Here is a 25,322-nt window from a genome sequence, read left to right on the forward strand (position 1 = left end):
TATTGATCTGTGTCCTTGCTATGCAGAAATATTTTAAATAAATTACTCTAGCTACTTTATGATATCTTTTAAGAAGCCATTTAGAGCAAATGGTATTGGTCACTTTAGGAGAAGATGCGTAGCTAAAAGGAACACTGGTCATGCTTGGTATGCCAGTTAATGTTCTTAAAATAAAGTGGAAATAGACGGGAGATTAAAGGTTAAAAGATTGCTAATGGATGCAATGTGGAATGAGACTAACTGCAATACTATTTATGGCAACTGCACAGACTGTCTTTTTGTAAGCTAATGGAATGTCTGCATTTTCTGTAGATCACCTTTATTTTTCAAAAAGAGTAATTTAATGACTTACTGTGATCCTTTTCAGGGGCATAAAAAATAACATTATATATCTCCCAACATACAGTCTAGCACACTGAAAATAATACAAAGGACTGCTGTCTCCTTTATGACCCTGCCTTCCCACTTAAGTCATCTTTGAAGGCTTGGCTCTGTCTTCTTCTCCTATCACTATTGAGAGTCTGGGTCAGAGCCTGTTAAATTCCTGTGTAACTTCTGGAGAATCTAGGGCCCTCCAGATGTTTTGGACTACAACTCGCATCACCCCAGCCAATAGTTACGGTTGATTGTAGTCTGGAAGGCCACAAGTTCACTATCCCTTATTTATGAGCATGATTATAAGTTCGTTGTGCTGATTTCTGTTGCTGTCTCTTTTTTATATTGCTTTTCATAGAATCATAGAATTGTAAAGTTGGAAGGGACCTTGAGAATCATCCTGTCCAATGCAGGAACCTTGACTAAAGCATCCATGACAGTTAGCCATCTAACTTCTGCTTAAGAACCTCCAAAGAAGGAGAGTCCACAACCTCCACTGTCAAACAGCTCTTACTGTCAGAAAGTTCTTCCTGATATTTAATTGGAATCTCCTTTCTTGTAACTTTAATCCATTGGTTCGGGTCCTCCCTTCTGGAGCAGGATAAAACAAGCTTGATGCTATCACAGCTCTTCTCAGTCTCCTCTTTTCCAGGATAAATATACCCAGCTCCTTCAACAGTTCATCATAAGGCTTGGTTTCCAGAACCTTTATCATCTTGGTCAGCCTCCTTTGCCCATGTTCCAGTTTGTCAACATCCTTCTTAAATTGTGGCGCCCAGAACTGGCCACAGTATTCCAGGTGTTGTCTGACCAAGGCAGAACAGAGTGGTACTATTACTTCCCTTGACTTGGACATTATACTTCTGTTGATGCAGTTGCATCACACTGTTGACTCATGTTAAGCCTGTGGTCTACTAGATCCCTAGATCCTTTTTACATGTCCTACAGGTATTCCAGGTGTCCCCCATCTTATATTTGTGAATCTGGTTATTCTTGCCTAAGTGTAAACCTTACATTTGTCCCTGTTGAAATTCATTTTATTAGTTTGGGCCCAGTTCTCCCATCTGTTAAGGACGTCTTGAATCTTGATTCTGTCTTCAGCGGCATTGGCTACCCCTCCCAGTTTGGTGTCATCTGCAGATTTGATGAGCATCCCCTCAATTCCTTTGTCCAGCCCACATTTTACCAACTTCTCTGCAATAACCATCCATTGACTTTAATGCAAACAATATGCAACTATTTCCAGATTTCCAGATGTCTCATTTGTTGCTTTGAAAAAGTGCAATTAGCATGTTTGATGCTGAAATGAATTTTTTTAAAATCAGAAGCAGATACTTTTTATAGTGCCCATCTGCCATATCAGTCAGTAATTTTTTCAGATGGAAGGTGTTCAATTAAAATAATTCTTGTAATCTCATCAGCAAGTATCCTTAGAAGGACATTTCTGCTTTGTGCTGATATGAAAAGATGGAATAAGATATTTATCAGGAGGATGCAGTAATGGTCAGTTGACCACAAGGGTTTATAAATAATAAATTGGACTTATCAATAGCAAAATAGTCTGTCTTAAAAATTTACGTATTTTTAATTTGTGGGTTTCTGTTAGTATTTTTCCAGCATGCAGCTTTAAGCAGCATCACACAAGTTTCCTCTTTCTTTCAGTGCTCGATTTCTCTCTAACTCTTATGACTGTGATGTTTGAGGCTTGCCCTTATGTTCTTAAGAAATTATAACGTCTAGTTTATTTGTAAGCATAAAAAAGTATTTATAGTGTTTGAATTTTTTTTGTTCTTCTTCAGTTGTTTCTTTTTTCCATATTTTTGGTACTACACAAAATCTGCCAAAAAAAGGAGAAACTTTTAAAGCCCAGTAATTTCCATGAAAGATTATCCAGAGAAACAATGATATCCCTCAATCCTGAACCATGACCCCAGCATGTTCAAATATAAGCTGTCCTGTTAACTTAATGCATGAGGAATCACTCACAGGGCTAGAATATAAATGCATCTTGGTGGGAACTAATTGGGAATGAAAGCTTGCATGAATCTACAACTGAACACATCCAACTTTAATTGCTTTTTTTGTTTATTTGTTTAGTAGTAGTAGAAGATGTTCAGTTTAGACTGTCATTGCTTTTGTACAAATTTCCATATAATTCCTATTGGCTTTTGCCTTTCAGGATCATGGAATCAGTTTTATATTTTACTTAATAAAGGCTTACCTTTCACCTGTGCAGCCATAGGGAGGTCCCCAGCTATAGTCCAAAGGTGTATGAACCTGTTATTTTGCTGAAGTTGAGCAGGTTTGGATCTAGGCAGTGCTTGAATAAGGAACTTTGTAGTTAATTATATAAGTTCCCACATTGTATGATGACCTCTGTTGGGAGAGAAGCAAAGGAAATGTGTCCCTGTTAATTTTCCTCGACCTCTCAGTGGCTTTTGATACCATCGGCCATTGTATCCTTCTGGAGCTGCTGTCCGAGTTAGGGGATGGTGGCATTGTTTTGTGGTGGTTCTGGTCCTACTTAGACTTGGTTATAACTTGGGCAGGGGGCTTTATAGTGGGCAGTGTCCCACCTATATGAAGGAAGAGCTATCCACTCTGGGGATATATAGATGGGAAACGTCTGAACTTGACGGTTAGTTACTTTAATTGTCTTGCTATCAACACTCTATTGCAGCACCAGTACTAGCTTCTTTGTGTCAGGATAGTGCCATTTGAAGAAATAAGAAGCAGCTAAAGCGGATATCTGCAATAATTATTCCGGGCTAAGGAATTTTGATTTCTACATTATTTAATTCTCAGATTGTAGTAATTCAGTCAGGAAGTTGGCGGAGCATGTTTTTGTCTCTCTTTAACAAGAACATAACACTGACCCCGTTTCAAGTGTAATACATAATACCTCTGTACAGTGGATGAATTCATCTGTAAAAATAAAGTACAAAATTTCATTGATTTTTATGGCCTCTATTTGCCCCTAATATATTAAAATATTGTGCTTGAGCTTCTGTTGTTAATTCATGATAGTTCATTTTTAACAGGAAATACAGCAGTTCAATATATTTTTTGAATTGCAGGATTATGCAAATAATCTATTTGCAGGATTATGCAAATAATCTATAAATAGCCATGAGGTAGGCTGAAGATGAAGAAACACAAGTTAAAGATAAGGCTTCAGAGGCTGAGTGTGTGTGTGTGTGTGTGTGCGTGCCACTGTCAACAGTGATGTACCTACCCTCAATTGTTCATACGGATATGCACGTGGATGCACATCTAGTTTATGTCTGCAGTTATGCCTGATCCATCTGGATTGAGTTTATAATTATCGGTAGCCCCTGTTTTTCCTTCTTTTTCTTTATGGAAAGAAGTATACACTTCTCACGGTACTTTATGTAAAATTGTCCTTGAACTCAGTTGGTGTATTTTTGAACAAGCAATGGAGTTTGTTGTGTGACAACCACATTATCTAGTATGATGCTCCCATAAGGTAAGAGAGATTGGCATGAGAATGATTTTTTGTCACCTCCCTGTGAGCATCTATGCTCTATTATTTATTCTTCTTGCATACTTCTTGCATACTTAAAATTATTTTTATCATAGGGCTCATCTTTCAGTTTCAAGGTACTCTTTTGTGCGCTCACACCTTGGTGCCAGTGATTCAATTTTCACCTCAGATTTGGGATGATTGAAAAGTTTTATTTAAAAAAAGCTTTGTTCCATATCATACTTTAGTGTATGCGATGCTTAATAAAAAATACTCCCAGTAATATATGCAGAAGATATTTTAATACAATTGTATTGAGACAAAAAGAGAAGGGAGGGGGTGTAAATGTTTCTGTCAGGCTTATGACACTACTTTGTTGTGTTTTATTAGTTTTGTGAAACCTCCTTGATCAAACCAATTGCATTTTGAAAAAAAATATATATTCAATAAAATGCCTACATTTATGACATAAAGGCTTTTATAACAATTGTGATATTATTACTTCACTTCCCAGCATTTTTATTATTTCCATTTTAATCTCTTTCAGTCCCAGCAAAAATGCATTGTGATCTTTGCACTGGTTTGCTGCTTTGCAATTCTCGTTGCACTGATATTTTCAGCTGTGGATATTGTTGGAGAAGATGAGGATGGTCTTTCAGAAAAGAACTGTCGAAATAACTGTCGGTAAGAGGTAACAAACAAAACTTCTCTTTTGGGGTGGCAGCAATATTAATATGCGAGGGAAAATTAAAACGTTACAAGGTTATAAGTAGAGTATGAGCATTCTTTGACTGTTTTCACAGGGGGAAAGGCGAAGTGAATAGATAGCACTGTATTGTGCTGTGCCGGCAAAATGTTTGCAACAATCAGAATGCCATACTTACTGCCAAAATGTCTCTCACCTGACAGCCCAATCCACAAGCCATTTAACTCTTTTTTATGTTAATGGAGAGCATTTTCATACACCACCTTAAGTGTCAGTTGGTGCATATTGTCTACAGTCTGACCAGATTAAGGTTACCAGATTTTTTTCAATGAATCTGGGGACACTTTTCAACTTCCTACCAAATAGATGAATTTTGTCAGGGGACTGATTTGTAAATCCGGGGACTGTCCCTGGGAAAAGGGGGTGTCTGGTAATCTTAGACCAGATTTCACATTCATATTACAGAAATATATGTTCCACCTAATTATTAAATACACATTCACATAAATAACTCCAGAAAAAAATACCAAAGGTTATTTAAGCCTTGTATGTGAAAATTCCTTTAGTATCTGTCTTCAAAGACAAGTGGCCAAGTGGGGTGGATTCAGAACACACATATATTAGCAGGGGCTGTACCACAGTGGTCCTCCTTGTTGCTGATAGCTCCATATCGCTCATGGGGATGCACACATGTGTGAGCACATGAGTGAGACCACACAATGGTGCCTAGTGCATGGTGGCCTACTTCTTTGCCTACATTGCATCTTCAAGGAGTTGTTGATTGAAGTTTTTTTTTGTATTGTATATGTTGGCATTTACTGAAGGCGAGGGAGTTTTATACCCTTTGGAAACACACTGAAACATTCTCAGTGGCATCTAAATTAGCAGAGGTTGTGCAAGCCCTGGATGGTCACCTAGACACAGCAGTGGGCTTGGATCCTGGCAAGATGGAGGTACTGTGAGTGGGCTGGTCCTGAGTCCAGATATTTGGTCAGTTGTCTGCTTTGAAGGAAGGTTGTACTCCCCCTGAAGGAGTAGGTTCATTGTCTAAATGTGATTCTGGATTCATCTTTGTCACTAGAGGCCCAGGTGGCCTTGGCAGTTAGGAGTGCCTTTGCCACTTTAGTTGCATGACAGCTATGGCTTACTCTGGTTCAGAACAGCCTGACTGCTGTTGTCCATGCTCTTGTAACATCCAGATTGGATTACTTCAATGCACTCTATGTGGGGCTGCCTTGAGTTTGATCCAGAAACTGCAGCTGGTGCAAAATGCAGCAACTTGACTGCTCTCTGAGGGCTCATCCATATTTCTGCTTGTCCTGTGCCTAGAAAGTACAGATCTGAGCATCTTTGCATATGCCCTGCCGCTTTCCCCTAGAAAACCCGCTCTTTAGTGCTGTATCAGAACAAATGGCAATCCGTGGAACTCCCAATTGCTGTTGTTTCAATTCAGCACTAAACTGTGGGCTTTTCCAGGGGAAAACCTAAGGGCACATGGAAGTGTGGCGGATCCCTGAGCAGCATATTACCAAGCACATTGCTCTGCTGTTGAAAGAATTACTTTCTTTCAGCGAAGCCAGTCACAGTGACCTGAGGAACTAATACAATCTATATAGCTGTTGCTCCCAGTACAGATGGAGAAGTCCATTCCTTTTGTTGGTTTGTCGTTTAGTCGTGTCTGACTCTTCATGACCCCATGGACCAGAGCACTCCAGACATTTCTGTCTTCCACTGCCCCCCCCTCAGTTTGGTCAAACCCATGCTGGTAGCTTCGAGAACACTATCGAACCATCTTGTCCTCTGTCGTCCCCTTCTCCTTGTGCCCTCCATCTTTCCCAACATCAGGGTCTTTTCCAGGGAGTCTTCTCTTCTCATGAGGTGGCCAAAGTATTGGAGCCTCAGCTTCACAACCTGTCCTTCCAGTGAGCACTCAGGGCTCATTTCCTTAAGAATGGATAGGTTTGATCTTCTTGCAGTCCATGGGACTCTCAAGAGTCTCCTCCAGCACCATAATTCAAAAGCATCAATTCTTCTGTGATCAGCCTTCTTTATGGTCCAGCTCTCACTTCCATACATCACTACTGGGAAAACCATAGCTTTTACTATAAGGATCTTTGTTGTCCATTCCTAGTCCATGTCAATTTCACATGTGGTTTGTTCAATAAGTCCATTCTGTCCTACTTTCTTATAAATCTGTGATTTATTTTTTTTTAAATCTGATTGCAGATTTGTATTTAACTACATGTTTTACCACATAAAGAACTAGTTCTGTTGGAAACTCCTGATTATTTACTAAGAGGAAAAGGAACACCCAGTGTGTCTTATCACTGCCATGCTTCTTCTTCCTAATCTAACAACTGATTGGGTCCAGAGATCTCTACACAGTCACAAATCTGAATGCATTTAGCAGGCTCAGAAACTGCATCCTCTATAGCTTTCTGTGCCACTGATGGTGTGCTGGGTGTAGGGTTTCGCATGTTCCTGCTTCCAGAATGTTCTTCTACAGACTGTTTCCAGATCAAGGTGACAGTGTTAAAAATATAAAACCAAGTGAGTTGCTTTTCTCCTTTCTGCCATTGTTCATGCAAGGTAAAAGGTTTTAATGTGTTCTGCAGCACAAGTTTCACTGACCTGACAGCTTATGAAGGTTCTTGCTCCTGTTCTTTTTCAAATATAAAATTTACTCTTTTTTTGTCTAACCTGTGGTGTATAGTACAGTTGGCTCAGAGTTTTACTCATGAACATGTCTTCCCTTTTCTCCCTGGAAACCTTCAGCAATAATCCATTACCCATCTTTACACTCTTTGTGCAGGGAAATAATAATGTTTATTAAAACAATTTTGTGCAGACAACAGTAAAGTGATAATTTTTCTTTTGATAGAGGCACAAAACAGCTCCCTATTCCCTGGTGAACATGAAGCTTCAAACATACAGCTGGAACGTACAGTTTTGAAATGCCAAACAGTCCAGGAGAGAGCAATAATCCTCATATGTTATTTCTTTAGTTGCTTTACAGTTATTATATTTTGGGGGTGGGTGAGCATAAGAAGCTATACCAAATCAGTTCATTGGTCCATTTAACTCAACATTGCCTTCCCTAACAGAAAATGGCTCTCCAGGGTTTCAGGCAGGGATTTCCCTCCTCAGCTCTGCAGGTGCCAGGGGGTGAAAAAGACCTTCTGTGTACACATCATATAATAATAATGTTAGCTGCCAGATCTCCTGGCTGGAGAGGGTTGGAATGATGCAGATGAGCTCTGAAGGAACTTATCTGCCATAACCTGCTATGCCCACAGAAAACTCTACAGGTGTAGATCTAGTAGTGCCTGTGTTTTTTTCTGCTAGCTGTAGCTTGGGTTAAGTATTATAGAGGCGGAGCAGAGGAGGACATGCATCCATTAGATCCAAAGCCCCACCGCCCATTCCCCCAAGAGGCCCCAACACCAGGCCTATTACCTAGGCTAACCTAGAGCTGGCATGGGTAATTTATACCCATTGGTTTCAAAGCAGGTTTAAAAATAAAATAAAATCAAGACTTACCAGGCCAAAGAGAAATAAACACATCTCTCCAGCCTTCTGCTCTGGCTAGTGCAAGTGGATCACCCACCACTTCACCCCCTCACACGTACATTTAATACATGTGCCCCTTGTCAAACCTTAAAATATTTAAAATTCTATTTTCATTTTTCACAAGGGTACCAGTGTACATCCTCCAAATGTACAAGGGCTTCCCAATCCCATGGGAACTTTCCATAGTGTTCCTTTCCATTGAGGCTGAACTGAAAGAAAATAAGCACTGCTGTTCCCTCTTCTCTCGCTTGTATTCCCTAATATTGCTCTTAAACGTATGCCCACACCTCTCCAACCCCAAGCTATTGCTTCCCTGCTCCTTTCCCGACTTTAAAATCTTAAATCAGTAAAAGCATGGGACTGAAACAAAAGTGACATGAAAGCGTCCATTATGGTGTAATATGTCAGCATTAATGGTATATTTAAATGCACCCTGAGGACTCATGACCATGTATAATTGCATGCAGGTATAAAAACAAATGCTGCTTTAAATATGCTACCACTTCAAAGTTTGAATGTTCAACTTAAAAAATAGCATCTGTGCCCATTTATATTATGGTAAATGTGAAGGACAAATTGCACTTAGCTTAAACTCAATGATGAAATATCCATACAAACAGACTTGATAACTTGATTCCCTATTCCAAAGGCATTGATAAGTTGGATGACAGATAAATTAATGCCTGAGGTTCCTTGCTTCTACAGTAATGTTGACTGTGATTTTCTTGAGAAAATTCTTGCAGGTTAACCACATAGCTCAGCAGCAGAACATTTGTGTGCATGTATAATGCCGCAATTTTATCCTTGTTCTCGCCAACAGAGTCTTAGTAGCATGGTTGGGAAAGAAATCTGCCTAAGACCAAGAGGTTCATTTGCACTTAAGGTACAGAATGATGGCCTAATTGGGTTTTGATTGAGGAAGTGAGTATTAACTTCTCCAAAGCATGTCTGCCAGATTCTTCTGCACCAACTTGATGGGTGGGGTTGTGGCATCATGATCCCAGAACCTAGCCCCTTGCAGTATCCTGAGGAAGGCACAGATGAGCAAGAACTACCAGCTACACCACTCGGGGGCGGGCAGAGCAGCTTCTCTTAGACTTTCCAGAATTGAGGAGACAGCTCTCCTGCCTTCCTCAGACTCACAGGACAATCCCTCAGCAACATCCTTATCTCTTTGATAGCATAAAGTTGACACCTGCACAGAGGTGCCAACTTGAATAAAATATTGTGGGGGCACAGGTAAGCCCCACCCTGCATAATCAATCACATGACACAGTGCGCACACACCATTTGGATGGGAATGTCCATCAACTTTGTGATGGTCTGGCCCCCATGGCCCCACAAGTTGACTCCTCTGCAGCTACAGAATTAAACAAATGGCATTTAAGTCACCAGAGTCAGCTCCTCAGGGAAGTGAGGCAGCCACATTACAGGACTCGCCAACCTACATAAGGCTTCAAATGGTTCTAGCTCTTAGCAGACAAATCTTTCACAGGTTGGCCAACATGGTCCACTGGGAACTGTCCAGAGTCCTGATGTCCTTAACTTTGCCTGACCCCACGTAAAGCACCTACGTTTGAAAATATTATAACCATTAAGGCTGTTATGTCCTGAGACCTACCATAGGTATCTATGGCAGTTGTAGGGTTAATATATATTAAGGTATAAGGGAGCAGGTGGCGCTGTGGTTTAAACTACTGCACCTCTTGGGCTTGCTGATCGGAAGGTCAGCAGTTTGAATCTGCACAACGGGGTGAGCTCCTGTTGGTCTGTTCCAGCTTCTGCCAGCCTAGCAGTTCAACAGCACACCAGTGCAAGTAGATAAATAGGTACCACTGCCATTGGAAGGTAAATGGTGTTTCCGTGCACCCTGGCTTCCATCATGGTGCTCCGTTGTGCCAGAAGCTGTTTAGCCATGCTGGCCACATGACCTTGAAAGCTGTCTGTGGACAAACGCCGGCTCCCTCGGCCTGAAGCAAGATGAGTGCTGCACCCTAGTCGCCTTGGACTGGACTTAGGGGTCCTTTACCTTTTATATATTAAAGTTCATTAGATGTGTGTTGCTATATTCTTTGTATAAAAATGCACACCATGAAAGAAAGAACCTTTGCCATTCAATATACTAGGTTGGAATCAGTGCTCAGAATATTCATTGGATTCACATTTAGTCGTGCTTAGAATAGACTCTCTGAAATCAATGGAACTTAAGTGATTTCACTGCATCTACTTACAATCCTAACCATGTCTACTCAGCAGTAAGTCGTGGTGAATTCAAAGGGGCTTAATCAGGTAAGTGGGATTTCAGTCTGTCTGGATACAACCCGTTGTGCTTAGTAATGATTATTCTGAGCATTTTGGGTTGCTGTTTACAATCCTGCAGATGGAAGAAAAAAGAGGACTGATTATGTGCCAGAAACATCCCTAATACTGTCCATTAAATAGATTTCTCACAGGTCCCCAAGGCTTGTATATCTTGCGTACAAAGACAGCCATGAGCGCAGGATATTTGTAACAGCATTTAACCTTTTGCCTCTGAAGCATTTAGTATTTGACATGCTCCAGCTCACTGTAGAATGAATACTGATTGTGACAGTCAACTGGTGCATACATCTAATTTCTCTTGTAATAAATATCCCCCTTCTTGTTCAGTGAAAACAATTTATCACTACTTCATATAAACAGTTTTTTGAACAGGGCGGAAAGTATGCACAGAAAAAAGTGATGCTTGTTTTAAAAGCCATTTGTAAAGTTAAGCCTAACAGAATGCCAACAGATTAAATAGCTAATGTGCTTAAGTCATGGAGCTTTCATATTCCAAACTGCCATTTCCCCTGAGCATATTTCAAGAGGTTTCTGCATATAGTTCAACTTTGACTGAAATGGCATTCAAATGCCTGCGAGCGGTGACTACCCAACAGTGGTAATTTCCTAGGGAGCTATATAACTTAACTCAAGTAAGAATATCTACATGGTAGGAATATTTCATGTGTTACCGCCTAATAACATGGCAAAGCACTTATATATGTTGTGTAACATTTGTTGACTTAATCCATAGCAAATTCCAGCTGTCAAGAAATAGTCTACAGCATACATTTCCTAAAGTGAGGGAGAAGTGCAGACACATGTAGTTTGACATCCAGATACTCAGCTGAAAACGTAACAAAGACACATGATTGATAATTAAACCCTCATTTCATGTTAACAAAATTAACTGTAATTTTTTGCCCATTGCTTTGTGATATACTGATAAATATCTATATCCGTATCATTCATATACTGTATGTGACCCCAGAATATATTTGAGCATAAACCCCATTTTCATGGAATCATACAGTTGGAAGGAACCCTGAAGATCATCCAGTCCAACCCCCTGAAATGTAGGAATATACAGCTGACCCAGAGGGGGAGCAAACCTGCAGCCTTGGTGTTATCAGCACCACGCTTTAACCAATTGAGCTATTTTATCTGCAGTTATCTGCAGGAGTGGAGGAAAAGCCACATTATAAGTAATCCTGAATTTTCTTGTAGAGGACAAATGTTATTCCTACGGAGGCCTAGTTCCATTGTTCCATTATTCTTTCAATAAGGTTCGTAGAGATAAACTTGCTCTCTATTTTTATCCTGGAACAGAAGTGCAAATTCTAGGTCACATACTGTCCCTCTTGCTCAACCTTTCTGTTCTGTTTCCCAATCTATTATGTGAGGGTGATAATGCTCGTCTGTTTACGTCACAAGAATGTTCCGAGGGTATAAGTAGATAATGGGAAAACGGAACAAGTTATGTATTAAACAGCTTCATCCTTCTAAAAGCCTTCTACTTGTTGCCATATTTTTGAGCAGAGCAGCCTTTTCTTCCGTTTTTTCTTTTAAACCACAATTTTTGTTAAGGTTAGTTGTTGTGACATGGCTGATGAGACTGAACTGTTCCCATGAGACTTCTCTGGTTTTAAATTTCATACAAAACCCAGCAACTCATTGTGACGTGAGAGAAAAATTAACAGGTTCACCATTGCAGAAGAACCTGGAAGTATAATTTTACCAGCAACATTATTTATAGTTCTAGTATGTTTATTTTTGAAAGTGCTCATATAAGATGCTCTATTTTATTTTATTTTTACAGAAAGGTATTAATCTCTATTTCGTATGTCCTTAGATGAGCTGGAATGTGAACTGGTCTCTCAGATGAGAACCAATTGTCATAGCACTGCAATTGTGTACCAATTGTGTACTCATGTATGTTATTTATTGAGCCCTCCTACGTTCACTTCAAGTTTATTATTTTAATAGCTCTTTTCAAAACACATTTCATATATCATTGTAACACCCCTCTGAGCTAGTTATAATATTTATTTAAAATATTTATGGCCAGCCTTGAGGTAACTTTTGTTTTTCAAATGTATCATTTAAAATAAAGAAACAGAAAATGAGCAAGCATGCTTTCTCTAGAAACTGTTCTGGTGAGATTACAACTATCCATTCCATTTTTATTAAAGCTGCTACTAGACAGTATACTTTCAAGGTGGCTGGCCAGATGAACAGGGTGTTTTGCTGTTCCTTTTCTGTTTCTGCAAATCTGGAGCTACTTGGTGTGGCTTATTTTATTTTATTAAAAGGTTTACAAACTTATTTTCAGGATTATTATCCTCAAAGGGCGAAAGTACAAAGCAGTTACACAGCAAACATAAAAGCATATAAGATCAAATTGAAATTCACTTAAAATGGCAACAATTAATAAAAATCAGATTGAAATAAAAACATCTTAAGAGGTCTTTTAAAAGTCACCAGTGGTTCATGGGGGAGGGAATTCTATGCATAAAGAGCTACCACTGAATCCCTAGGACCTATCAGCCTAAGATCTCTTACTGGTGGGCTATAGAGCAGGGGGCAGGGAGCATCTGGGACTGAAGGAAGGGAAGATTGGAGTGACACGACTCATCCAAGCATTTTGGCGTGCAAGATATGAAAACCAGGGGATGGTAGAGTGTGCATATTCTTGTGAAGAAGACAGCAGGGTTTTCACAGAAATATGGGCATCAAAATAGGAAAAAATAGGGGGCATATGAATTGACTATGCATTTGAGGAACTAAGTGTGCTAAGAAATACAAGTTGTTTTAATTAGGTGCTAGGACTTGATATATTTTTGAGTCAGAGTTTGAGTCCTAATAACTACGTGAGTTTTCTTCTCTTTGTCATTCCAAGTAAGAAAAAGAAAAGACCAATAGCTATGAAAAGTTAAGCAATGAATGTGTAAGCTGGCTGCATCACCTCCTCCCTGACAGAGAGGGGAGGATCATGAGCAATTTTTAGAACAAATTCTACACTCTCTGACATGTTTAGCCACACGTAGTTGGAAAGTGTCAGCAAATTATAGGAAACTATTTCAAGAGGTTTTCCAAGATCCAGATAGATGCTACTAAGTCAGATCTTTTTTTAACATCTAAATCTGCTGTGGGAACAAAATAAAGTTTTTACTATTGTGGGTCCCCAAATCTCTTGACACATTAAATAACTGACATAAAGAAAAATATATAAATGTTTTTATAAATATATAAATGTATCGAGCATGTGGCAATACATACCTTTAAAATGCCTTGGAAGTAAAATACTTCCAAGACCAGAGGTGGATTGGGGCAGGGGGGACTATAAGAAACCAACACTTACACCCCTATGAAATTGGAATAATTTAAATCAGTTGAGTAGTTTTGTAAACTGTCTTCCTTTCTTTGTGTCTTCTCAGGGTTGCTCTTGTGGAAAATATTCCTGAAGGCATAAACTATTCAGACAGTGCACCGGCCCATTTGTCTCTTTTCCAAGGCTGGATGAATTTACTTAATATGGCTAAAAAGTCTGTTGACATAGTATCTTCCCAATGGGACCTCAGTCACAGTCATCCATCTGCATTCCAGGTATGCTTTATTTAAATGTTTGTGGCCTTGATCAGGTGCTTGGTTTGCATTTTACTGTTCATCCTCTTCTGTGTCTGAGCTCTTGAGATATGGTTTTGTTAAGAACGGCTTGTTTGCTTGTTCTCAAAATGAGACTTCCTTTTTGTAAGAACCAGTTGCCTAGAATAGTTTCTCTCCCTCAGCATTTTAGCGAATGTTTCTCTGAATAAACACACTTTTGTATGCAGATTTAAGAAATATACATATTTTCGTAAGCAATTTCCCCCAATATGATGCATGTTTAAATGTTATTTTCACCAACATATGAATTTTATGCAAACTTTACTCTAATATATGCATTTTCGTACACGTTACTTGACTGGAGAACAGCACTGCAAAATTCAGAGAACCTCCAGTTTCAAAGGAAGTCTGCGCTTCAGTTTGCGAATTTGGTAAATTCACTTTTAAATGTGAGTTACATTTCTTCCTAATTTCAGATCACACGAAATGGAGAGAGTCCTGGAAAACAGAATTTTAGAGAGACACTCCCTAATTCTAGCACAGAAATATTTTCATATTTTATTGTAATGATATTTTCTTTTAAAAAAGAAATGAAAAGAAAGAGTACAACTACAACAACATACACTGCCATGCACTTTCAACTGGTAAACATATTCATGCTTTCATATATCATCTACCAGGGATGGGCAGACATGGAATCTAATTTACCAGACCCCCTGAGATCCACCAAACAGAGTTAGGTGCAAAATAGTGGCTCCAGCAAGTGGAAGAACACTAAGGATTAAGAAACAGCGTGCCTCTGAACACATGCTAAGCGCACAAATTTGCAATCAGTACCTGAACCAAGTTCACACGTGCCAACTGCTGTTTTATCAAACACACCCCACATTCATATTTAAGCAACCAAACTAGGGTAGGGTGCGTTTTTCAGCTGTTGTTAGATAGTTGGAAGTCATAAACCCTTTTCAATTTCCTGCAAATCACCCAGGAAGATCCAGCAGATCCAAATCTACCTTCTACCCCCTCCTATCACATAACATCTATCATAACTGTATAACATGTTAACTGAGATCCAAAGGGTTTGAATCAGGAATGCCTTAGAATCAATAAGTTTACTTATTTAGCCTGCCCCTTTATGGACAATTCTTTGCAGCTTTTGTATGTCAAATTGCTGAATTTTACAAAAAAAAGGGGGGGATTAATAATAGCATTTAAAACAGAAGCAGTCATTTAGGATCTTTCAGAGCCATTTCTTTTTCCCAACTATAATACATCAGATGCAGATCAGTACGATTTAAGTGACATGCAATCAGATGAAGCATTGCATTTTTAAGGAATAACAACTAAACTTTCAGGTCCAGATGTTAGTCATTTGGTCACTCTAACTGAGCATTCTTTCGAAGTTTTGTTTACCACTATTGGATTCAAACAATAGCACATTGTCCATTGAAACAAATGCAGTAGAATGCAAAGCTATAATGATGACATTGTTGGCGCTGATGCCATTAGTGCAAGGGCTACTGTGGAAGTTGTGAAGGAGTATAAAGATCCAATTCCAAAAAGCAGAACTAAGTGGAGCTTCTCTAGAGTCAAATGAAGAAGAAAACCTTTGCTGATATGCAAAGATCTATATGCACTGTCCAGTTTCAGGAAATGCAAGAAGCCTCTGGACAAGGATGGCTGGGGTGTTGTTGCTGTTTTGTTGTTGGTTTTTTGTTTCTTTATTTTAGATCTTGTGATTTATGTGGAAATTGATCAGCTTGGTTGTGTATCTTATAAAGTTTAATTTATTGTTTATTACTACTTTTGTTGCATTGTAGTCACATATTTTTTCATGTTGCAAGTTGTCTTGAGCGTGGTTTGAAATACGGAAAGGCGGCATACAAATAAAATTATGTATTTAGGATAGAACTTGCAATGGTATACTCTTTCATTTGATACTGGGTTGCATGTTCCATATTTGTTGCATGACAAAATATGACACCTTGTAACAATGGGAACATTGTTAAGCATTCTTATAGGAGGTTCAATAATACGTGGAAAATTCAGATTCCTTGACTTTATATCCTCCTCCCAGTTTTTATAAGTTGACATTGGAGGGGAAAAGATTTTCATGAAATGTAAGACACTCACAGCAGTTTGTTATTGTCTTCAAGAGAAAGGAGTCCTTGCACAGTGGTATAAGGGGCTCTTAATAAAACTTTTTTAAAACATGCAGAGAGCAGTGACTAAAGCTTCATAGCCACGGCCAGCATATAAGAGCTTGATTCTCAGAAATATCAGAAGGAAAAAACCCACCAGCAGTTGGGCATCCTAGGGCCGAATTATATACGATGACATGGCAATATCACATTTGTTTATGTGTTTATCCCATTCACATGTAAAGCAAGGGGTTGCCAGGGTGGGCAGGGGCTATAATGGAAATGGCTCAGTCCCTGAGCAGAGCTGGAACCTCTCATGCTCTGTTTTCCTCTGAAGTAAGTTCCAGTTCTTTAAAATATGTGAACAGTGAACTGGTCTCCCACAGTTGCATCTATTTTTGTCCTTAGAACACATTGCTGTGTAAGATAGCACTTCAGCTTAAATCATTGCCATGCTCTTATTGCATCAATGGAAATTTTTGAAGCAAAATAAATAAATCCAGAGTGAAATTCCACCTACGTGAGAATCTTAGCATCTCCCTGGAGTTGAGACTGCAAAGTGACAAAATATACGAGAGAAATTATTTATTTAGATTTCACCATCACCCTATTCCGAGAGTTCAGAGAAGATTGCAGTATCCCCTTATCTTGTTTTGCTCTTATAACAACTCTGCGAAATAAGCTAGGCTGTGAGATAGTTGCTTTCTTAGGGTTTCTTGGAGACCTTCATGGCTGAGCAGGGATTTCAAATTATTTTAACTGCATGGCATTAAGAAGTTGCATACCTTGCAAAGTGCTCTTATTGTAGACGCAGAATGTTATTATGCCTCTTATGTACGTCATGATTTAGTAATTTTAAATGCTTCTTTCAGAAGACAGATTCAAGTTCCACTGAAGCATAAAACATTATATTAAAATAGACACCTGAATGTATATTAATTGATTTTGTATATTTTTGTGTGTCTAATAATCATTCCCAAGCATGTTTCCTTTGTTGTTTTTCCTACAAGGGGCAGCATCTGTTTGAGAAATTGCAAGACCTGTTGTCTCAAAATGTAGAGATCAAACTAGTGAGTGATATTCTTCACAAGGATTCCAAATTATTAAATGACCTGAAAAACAAGGGTAAGATCATGGTTTTTATGTTGCTATATATTCACATTAATATATAAGAGTTGCCTTTGCTTGTTCTTAATATGTGGGATGTTGATATAGGCCCAAGTTAAATGTGTAAAATCATTGACTGGATTGCACCCTAAAAAATGAAGCCTTTTTAAGTTTAACTAATTTTTGTGGGAAAGTTAAACACATGCATAACTATTACCCACTTAGATAAACTGAACTTCAAAATGTTTAAAGTAGCTTGATTTTTTTAAACACTGATATTCACTATGGAAGCAGTGCTCTTAGATTAAAAGTTTTGAACACAATGCTTAGGATTGGCAAGACTTTCACAGTAAGCATTGTAAGTGGTGATACCAGTCCCCAAGAGTAATTTACTACTGGGGACATACTATTGTCCCTATTATCCAAATGAAACGAAGAATGAAATCACTGAAACATCCAATAGTGAAAATACAGTGATGGATGACTTCAACTACCTTCACATAGACTGGCTACGTATGTGTTCCAGTCATGAAAAAGAGGAAAATTTTCTAGATACCCTAAATGTTGGTCATGGAACTGACCAGAGGAACAAAGACCCTGGACTTAAGCACTCGGGACCTGGTATGAGATATAAGTGTTTTTGAGCCAGTTAGGAGCAGTGACCATAGTGCTATTAAATTTAATATAAATCTAAATGGTCAATTGCCTTAAAAAATCAAATCCACTAACATTTGAATTCTAAAGAAGAAATTTCCCCAAAATGAGGGAATTGGTAAAAATGAAGTTGAAGGGCAAGTCAAGCAGATCAAATCACTCAAAAATGTTTGGCAGTTGTTTAAAATGCGCTCCAGTTGAGCTTTTAATACAGTGGTACCTCGGGTTAAGAACTTAATTTGTTCTGGAGGTCTGTTCTTAACCTGAAACTGTTTTTTACCCAAAGCACTACTTTAGCTAATGGGGCCTCCCACTGCCGCTGCACCGCTGCTGCATGATTTCTGTTCTCATCCTGAAGCAAAGTTCTTAACCCGAGGTACTATTTCTGGGTTAGTGGAGTCTGTAACCTGAAGCGTATGTAACCCCAGGTACCACTGTATTGTATATTGCAGATTAGGGAAAGTACCAAGGGGATGTCAGCATGGTTAACTAGCGGAGTCAAAGAAAGAAGAAGAGGCGAGAAGGCTTCCTTTAAAAAATGAAAGTCTTCTCCAAATGATGAAAACAAAAAAGGAACACAAACTGTGGCAAAAGAAATGCAATCAGGCTATAAGGGGTGCCAAAAAAGAATTTGAGGAGCATATTATATTGCTAAAATACATAAAGACCACTACTAACAAAAATATTTAATTACCGTATTTTTCGCTCTATAAGACGCACCAGACCACAAGACGCACCTAGTTTTTGGAGGAGGAAAACAAGAAAAGAAATATTCTTAATCTCAGAAGCCAGAACAGCAAGAGGGATCGCTGTGCAGCAAAAGCAGCAATCCCTCTTGCTGCTCTGGCTTCTGGGATAGCTGCACAGCCTGCATTCGCTCCATAAGACGCACACACATTTCCCCTTACTTTTTAGGAGGGAAAAAGTGAGTCTTATAGAGCAAAAAATACGGTACATTAGTAGCAAGAGAGGCAGCTGGACCCCTGAATGACAAGGGAATCAAATGTGTGATAAAGAAGGATAATGTGATTGCAGAGAAGGCAGATGAATTCTTTGTATTTGTCTCCACAGCAGAATATATAAGGCAAACCACTGTGCCTGAACTAACTTCTGTAGAAAGGGAGTCTGAGGAACTGAGAAAAATAGTGTTGATGAGAGTTGAAGTTCTAGGCCTAATAAACAAAAGGGGGGAAATGAAAAATTGCTGGATCCATATGGCATCCAACCAAGAGTTCTCTATATTTTAGAAAAGCAACTTGTTCATAAGATCAGCCTCAATACCCAATGACTGGAAAGTGGCCACTGTAACACCAATTTTAAAAAAGGGAAATGGGAGATGGGGATTCCTGGAAATTATGTAAGTTAGCTTAAGTTTGAAATTCCTGCATTGCCTTCAAATCTTGCTGCTGCTGAACTAGCATGGCTTCTGTAAGGGTAGGTTAGATTACTGCAACACATTATATGTAGGGCTGCCTCTTAAGGTGGCTTGGAAATTTCAGCAGAATTCGGTGGCCATATTGCTCACCAGGGCAAGACAGTTTGAGCATATTACACAGTTCCTGGCCTGATTGCACTGGATGCCAATTAGTTTCCAGGCTCAATTCAAAGTGCTGGTTTTGACCTATAAAGCCTTAAACGGCTCAGGACCTCAATACCTCAAGGACCACCTTTCCTCATACGAACCAACTCAGATCCTATGATCATCATCTGAGGCCTTTCTTGGTGTGCCTCCTCCATGAAAGCTCCAGAGCATGGCAGCACAAGAACAGGCCTTTCCTGTGGTGGCTCCCCATTTGTGGAATTTTCTCCTCAGGGAGGCTCACCTGGCACCTTCATTACATAACTTTAGGTGTTAGGCAAAAACATCAGGACTTGGGCTGATTAACAGCCTATGCTGGTCTTTTAATTGCATTTGTGTGAGGAGGGTTATTTGTTTTTGTTTTTATCATGTATTTTGTGTCCTCATTTTTAATAATAATACTTCTGGGAAGCAGTTGCTGGAAACCTCATGGGGGAGAGAGCTGTTGCACTCAGCTCCATCTTGCCAGCTTCACATAGATATCTGGTTGGCCACTGTAAGAATAGAATGCTGGATTACCTGGGCCACTGCCCTGATTCAGCGGAGCTATTCTTACGTTTTCTAGAAATCTATTATAATCACATGACTGCTGGTGAATATGGGTTTCTTGGAATTATTCCTACAGCCAAATTGTTTATCTTCATTGTGCCACTTATAATATACCTTATGTGGGCATAGTGTACATCCATTAGCTTTTATGGTTTGTGTGTTAGGGCAGCACTATAATGGATAAATATTAATGTACCAATGCTGCATGCTTCAAAGTTACTTAAGTTAACTTCTCTTAGGATCCAAGCCAAAGTCAAATGTGTGAGCCATATGGAGCCAAGTTAACTGACATTTTTAGTTGGCTTGTAACTGGCAGTTAAGAATTTTAATTGGTTTTAATTGTTTCATTTAGTAGAAATGTTGCTATAACAGCACTATTGAGACTTTCAGGCTCATTTTTTTCAAGACAGATTGGTTACTGAATAGGAGTGCAACAGATATTTATTTTCTGTTATCCTTAAGATATAAAGCAAGTCTGTGTCCTGCTCATTATATGATAAGGCAAATACAAGACCGCTAGTACTATGCTGGTGTCAGTATCACATGATTCCAAACTTCCAAGGTGATAATTCTAAGCTGTTTCCTTGATATCAAGATAGCACCAGACATTGTTGCCTTCTTGCATCAGAAGTGGCTTGCTGCATGGGGTAAAGCCATTAGCTTCTTGGCAGACGGGTCACTGGTAGGGAGAGGGCAAGTGTCAATGAGGAGGTTGGCACAGTGCTAGTGCAACAGCAGAGCCAATCCAGTGCTCCTGATGGTGTGTTTATATCATGCCAATCTCCCCACCACCTCAACCCTCTCCTTCCTCAGGAGAATGGAGAAACTAATTCTCTGGTGAGAGACTACAACATCTGGGCCTTTTTATGTTTCAAAATCAGATGTAGCATGCCTCTGGATTCCAGTTGCTTAGGAACAACATCCTGCTTGTGGGTTTCACATAAGAAGCCTGGTGTGCCGCCGTGGGAAACAGGATGCAGGACTGGAATGGCTTTTGGTCTGATCCAGCCGGGCTCTTTTTATGCACTCATGTGCATCTGTGTGGCAGCAAAATCAGATTTTCACCAAATTTACAGAAAAATAAATTTCTTATAACACAGTCATTACATTTTCAATGTCTATATGCCAAATGAAAGAACCACATCGGTTAGAACATGCATTTGATTTTAAAGTGGCCCACTGCTGCTTTCTATGTGCATTAACCATGTCCTAGAGTTTTGCACTAGAGACTAAAACTTTTGCTAATCACTAATATGACATGAGCAAAAGTTTAAGAAAGGGGAAACCAATTCCAATAATTTTGATAATTCTATTAAGTCAGGAGGGTTGCATGGTTATGTTGACTGGGAAAACACTTTTGCTACAGTGCTATTGCAGTGGTTTTTTTTAAATCCAATACTTTTCTCTTTTCACTTCTCCCACAAAAGACTAATGATCAAGGTGACTGGTGGTTCTTTGTAAGCATATAGAATCACAGAATCATAGGGGTAACCAGCACAGAATCCTCCAGATAGGCCCATGGTCAGGGATGGTAGCAATTGTAATCTAATCCTGGAAATAATAGGTTTTGAAAAAGTTGAAAGGTCATATATTCCATATATCTGCCCAGGTCTTTCCCTCACTTGTAATCAGTTATGTGCTTGGAATGCATGGCTCTATTTTAGTAGCCTTTTTAGCTTTTTTTATTTGGATAACAATTGGGGTTTTTGTTTGTTTGTTTGTTTGTTTGTTTGTTTGTTTGATAAAGATGAGTCATTGATTCTTCATCCCAGAATTCTGACACCTGCAAGCAGTCTTTTCAATGACTAATTCAGTTTGCAATCTCCATCTACAGACTGAGTATACAGACCTCCAGATTTCAACATCCAACCTAACTTTTGTACTCCCACTCCGTCATCCCTCTAACCCTTGATTTATGTTATCTAGCCTAATGCACAGCTCTGGAGAACTTGTAAAAATTACTCACTTTTTTGAGACATTGTGGTTTGTCCTAATAACTGTGTTGCCCAACTGCGGATTTTGGAGTGCTTCATTTCTTCTATCTCATGATGATTATGTCAAAGTCTGCATGTATTGAAAAGGTCCTTCTGCAATGTGTAGTGATTTTACATGCTCTGCAATAAGCATTCAGGTCAGTGAGGCTTTAAACCATTATAGTGTCAACATTCAATACATTAGACGCTCTATGGGAATGTAACCTTATTCTTGCCAAAGTTCCACTGAGAGCCAAAAGCTAGAAAGAGGTAGACTCAGTTTCACAGCTTTAAACATAAAATTATTCTGAAGACCAGGGTTAGATGCATTGGGTCTATCTGGGAGGTGGGAGGTGAAATGTAATGAAAACTCCCACCTTAGAAATTTTAAAATATATTTTTTTCTGTAATTCACTAGCAGCATCAAAATCAGAATCATTTTCTCATTCACTTTGCAGGGAAGTGTGAAACCCAGAACCTGTGATGAGATGGTCAAGAGAATGAGGGTAAGTCACCCTGGAATGAGAAAATAATGTGCAAAGTTAGATAAAGATAAAATAAAAGGGTGTTTTTTTTTAAAGAGGCAAAGAAAAACAAATTTGGAAAAATGAAAAAAAAAAATGAAAATCATCCTTATGTTCCCATGGAGCTTCCATATATGAATGTTGACACTTCTGAATTCATTGTGACCCAATGGATTGTGGTAGACTTTGGTCCCAGCTCCCCCATAGATCTTGCGGAGTGAACTAGATTCCGTTTCTAACAGCCTCAGTTAATAAAGGGCAACATTAAGACTCATTCAAATGCTCAACAAGCAGCATGGAGGCCACCTGAAATTTTATTAGCATGGTAGCTCTCTGAGAAAGCCAGCCATTTGTGTGCAGTATCTTACTAGACATATCAGGCACCACAGTACAGATTTCTCCACTTCCCACAAACTGTCAAGTGGAATATTTCTGAACAGTGGATCCTCATGGTGCGTCACTGTACACTCTAATTCAGTTAAAAATACAATTAAATAAAACACCTAATAATAACAGTGCTGCAGCAGTCCAGAGTGGTGCCTGGGAGAAAATGAAATGTTTCTACTTGGCGGTGGAAAACCCGCAAGGTCTCTGCCATTTGTGTCTCTAGGTAGGGAAGTGAATTCCAAAGCTGGGGAGTTAGACCAGAGAGGGAACTGTCTGGTACTCAACACCCAGTAGGCTAAACCCACAAAGGGACAATGAGAACGAACACACACACTACTACTACTACTACTACTAGCAGTAGTACTACATTTCTACTCCTTTTTTTCTTTCTTATCTGAACCTGTGCCCTTAACACCAGCTTGAGCTGCTGTTGTTCAAAAGTCAAGCTGTTGTGTAAAAGAGAGGATCAGGTTTTTCTGGTCAGTTAGAACACATAGTTTTATTCTTGTTAGATCAGCTAGGTGTTCTTTTTGTATTTTGCTGATAGTTCCATTTTTGCTTACCTAAGGAATGTTAGATTGCGTTGAAAGAAATTATATTTTCTAGCATTATTTGATACCGTGCTTCCTGACAAATGATGTATTTGTATGAAAAGTTAGATTATATTCTGTTTTAACAGCTCAATTTGTTGTTAATCTTCTGTGATTAGAGCTGCTTCTTAGTTCACACTGCCCATATGCTTCAAAACAGTAGTTTGTGTGTGAGTGTTTGCTTCAATCTGGCGTTCGTCTGGTGTGAAATATATGCAAGACACTTTACAAAAATAAAATCAGAGTTTACAGTGTAAGTAGGCAGCAACAATATCGAAGGCTAAGGCTGCAGTACTGTACATTGAATTCAGTATTGCTCACGTCTGAGTAAGCATGGGTAGGATTGCACTGTAAAAGTGGCAAATAAAAGCTATTAATTAATTAAGTATTTATAAACAGGTTTTCATGCTTACAACCCTTGAAATACTTTTTTCTGCAACTCTGCAGTCTTTATTCTAGGGAAAGTAGTAGCCATGGGGCCAAAACAAAATCTTAATGTCTCACAAAGAGGGCACAGGGATCCACAGTGGAACATAAGTCTCTCCAAATTGGAAATGCACTTAAACACTTGTCTCTTACTGTTTGTTTTACTAAAGAAATCACTATAAAAGGGACTTTTCCCCTTTGGGAGCTGTATTCCTAAGCTGGGAAAACTTATTCCATTACTGCGAAGGTTGATAGTGTAAAGCAGGATTTTCTGGTACCAAATTAAGAAATGGGGCAGTCGTATGTATGGGAGCCAAGTTTTAGTTACATTTTTCAAAGCTTTGATTTTGTTTTCTGTAAACAGATATGCAATAAAATGTGGGCAGATTTTCATAGATGTTCTATTTAAGGTTTTGATTGACACACTTAATAGCTTTGCTGTCTGAAATGCATGAGCAACAAATGTAGTCAGTTCCTTGGAGCATAATTTTCTGTTAAGCAAAGTTGACAGAAGCCATCAAGAGCATCCTTATAACTGTGCAGGCAACGCTCAGCTTATGCTGGGGTCATGTTCCGGGATAGTGCCTAAAGCCAAAGTAATGTATAGTCAAAACCCATTGGGTTCAATGGAAGGTGGAATTGCCAAGGCTTCTTTTCCTGGACACCCACTCCCTTTCCGGCTCCTTTTTATTTGTTTTTTGCCGATTGTGTATAGCTTAATGTGCACACATTAAATGCACACGTTATGAGTTACCAGTAGTTGCTTCAGTGGCGTTCCAACAAAAGACAAAATAATTGAGTATGATGATGTAATCTGAGATTTGGAAAAGTAGCAGTATTTTTCACTACCACCACCTAGGACTAATCTACACCAGTCAGTTAAAATGTTAAAAATGTGTTGTAAAAATGTGACGCCATCCATCGTCAATGGAAAATTGCATTGAGAGCTATATTACCTTTTAAAAGCATTTTTACAGATCGGTGTACTGTAGATTTTTAGTGCAACTTTGCAACATAAATAGGTAATGTTAACTCACATAAATTCTCCAAATGCTATGAATTATGGCATTTTTTAAAAATTTAATAGAAAAATGAATAAAATGCAAGTCAAACTGTATAATTACACTACTATAGTGGCTGTGCAAATGCATGGCTGAAACCCCTTCACCTCTTTTGCAAAATTGTTGATATTTTGAGGAATATACATCAATACTCATTAAGTGAGGGTATTGGTAAGGTTGCCATATTTCAAAAAATCCAGACACAAAAGGATTTTTTGGCAAAATCTTTAAAAAGACAGTTTTTGAGCTATTTTTAATAAAATTTGGCAAAAGGTGAGGAACCACCATA

The 25,322-nt window shown here is 38.9% G+C and overlaps 1 protein-coding gene across 5 annotated transcripts in view; it reads left to right on the forward strand.

Moving 5' to 3' along the window:
• The window catches only part of PLD5 (phospholipase D family member 5), a 185,067-nt gene that overhangs the window by 132,646 nt on the left and 27,099 nt on the right, over positions 1–25,322 (forward strand). For 2 of the 5 annotated variants that reach the window (XM_083432219.1, XM_083432218.1), the window contains exons 2-4: positions 4,407–4,550; positions 13,874–14,042; positions 17,194–17,308. In XM_083432219.1, coding sequence (XP_083288345.1) covers positions 4,501–4,550; positions 13,874–14,042; positions 17,194–17,308 — 334 coding nt within the window. In that variant the 5' untranslated portion in view covers positions 4,407–4,500. Of the gene's footprint in view, positions 1–4,406; positions 4,551–13,873; positions 14,043–17,193; positions 17,309–22,503; positions 22,552–25,322 lie in introns of those variants that run through there. The other 3 variants (XM_083432216.1, XM_083432217.1, XM_083432220.1) reach the window with 2 other exon arrangements.

The sequence above is a fragment of the Podarcis tiliguerta genome (assembly GCF_965153285.1).
Source record: "Podarcis tiliguerta genome assembly, chromosome: 3".
Taxonomy (NCBI): Eukaryota; Metazoa; Chordata; class Lepidosauria; order Squamata; family Lacertidae; genus Podarcis; species Podarcis tiliguerta.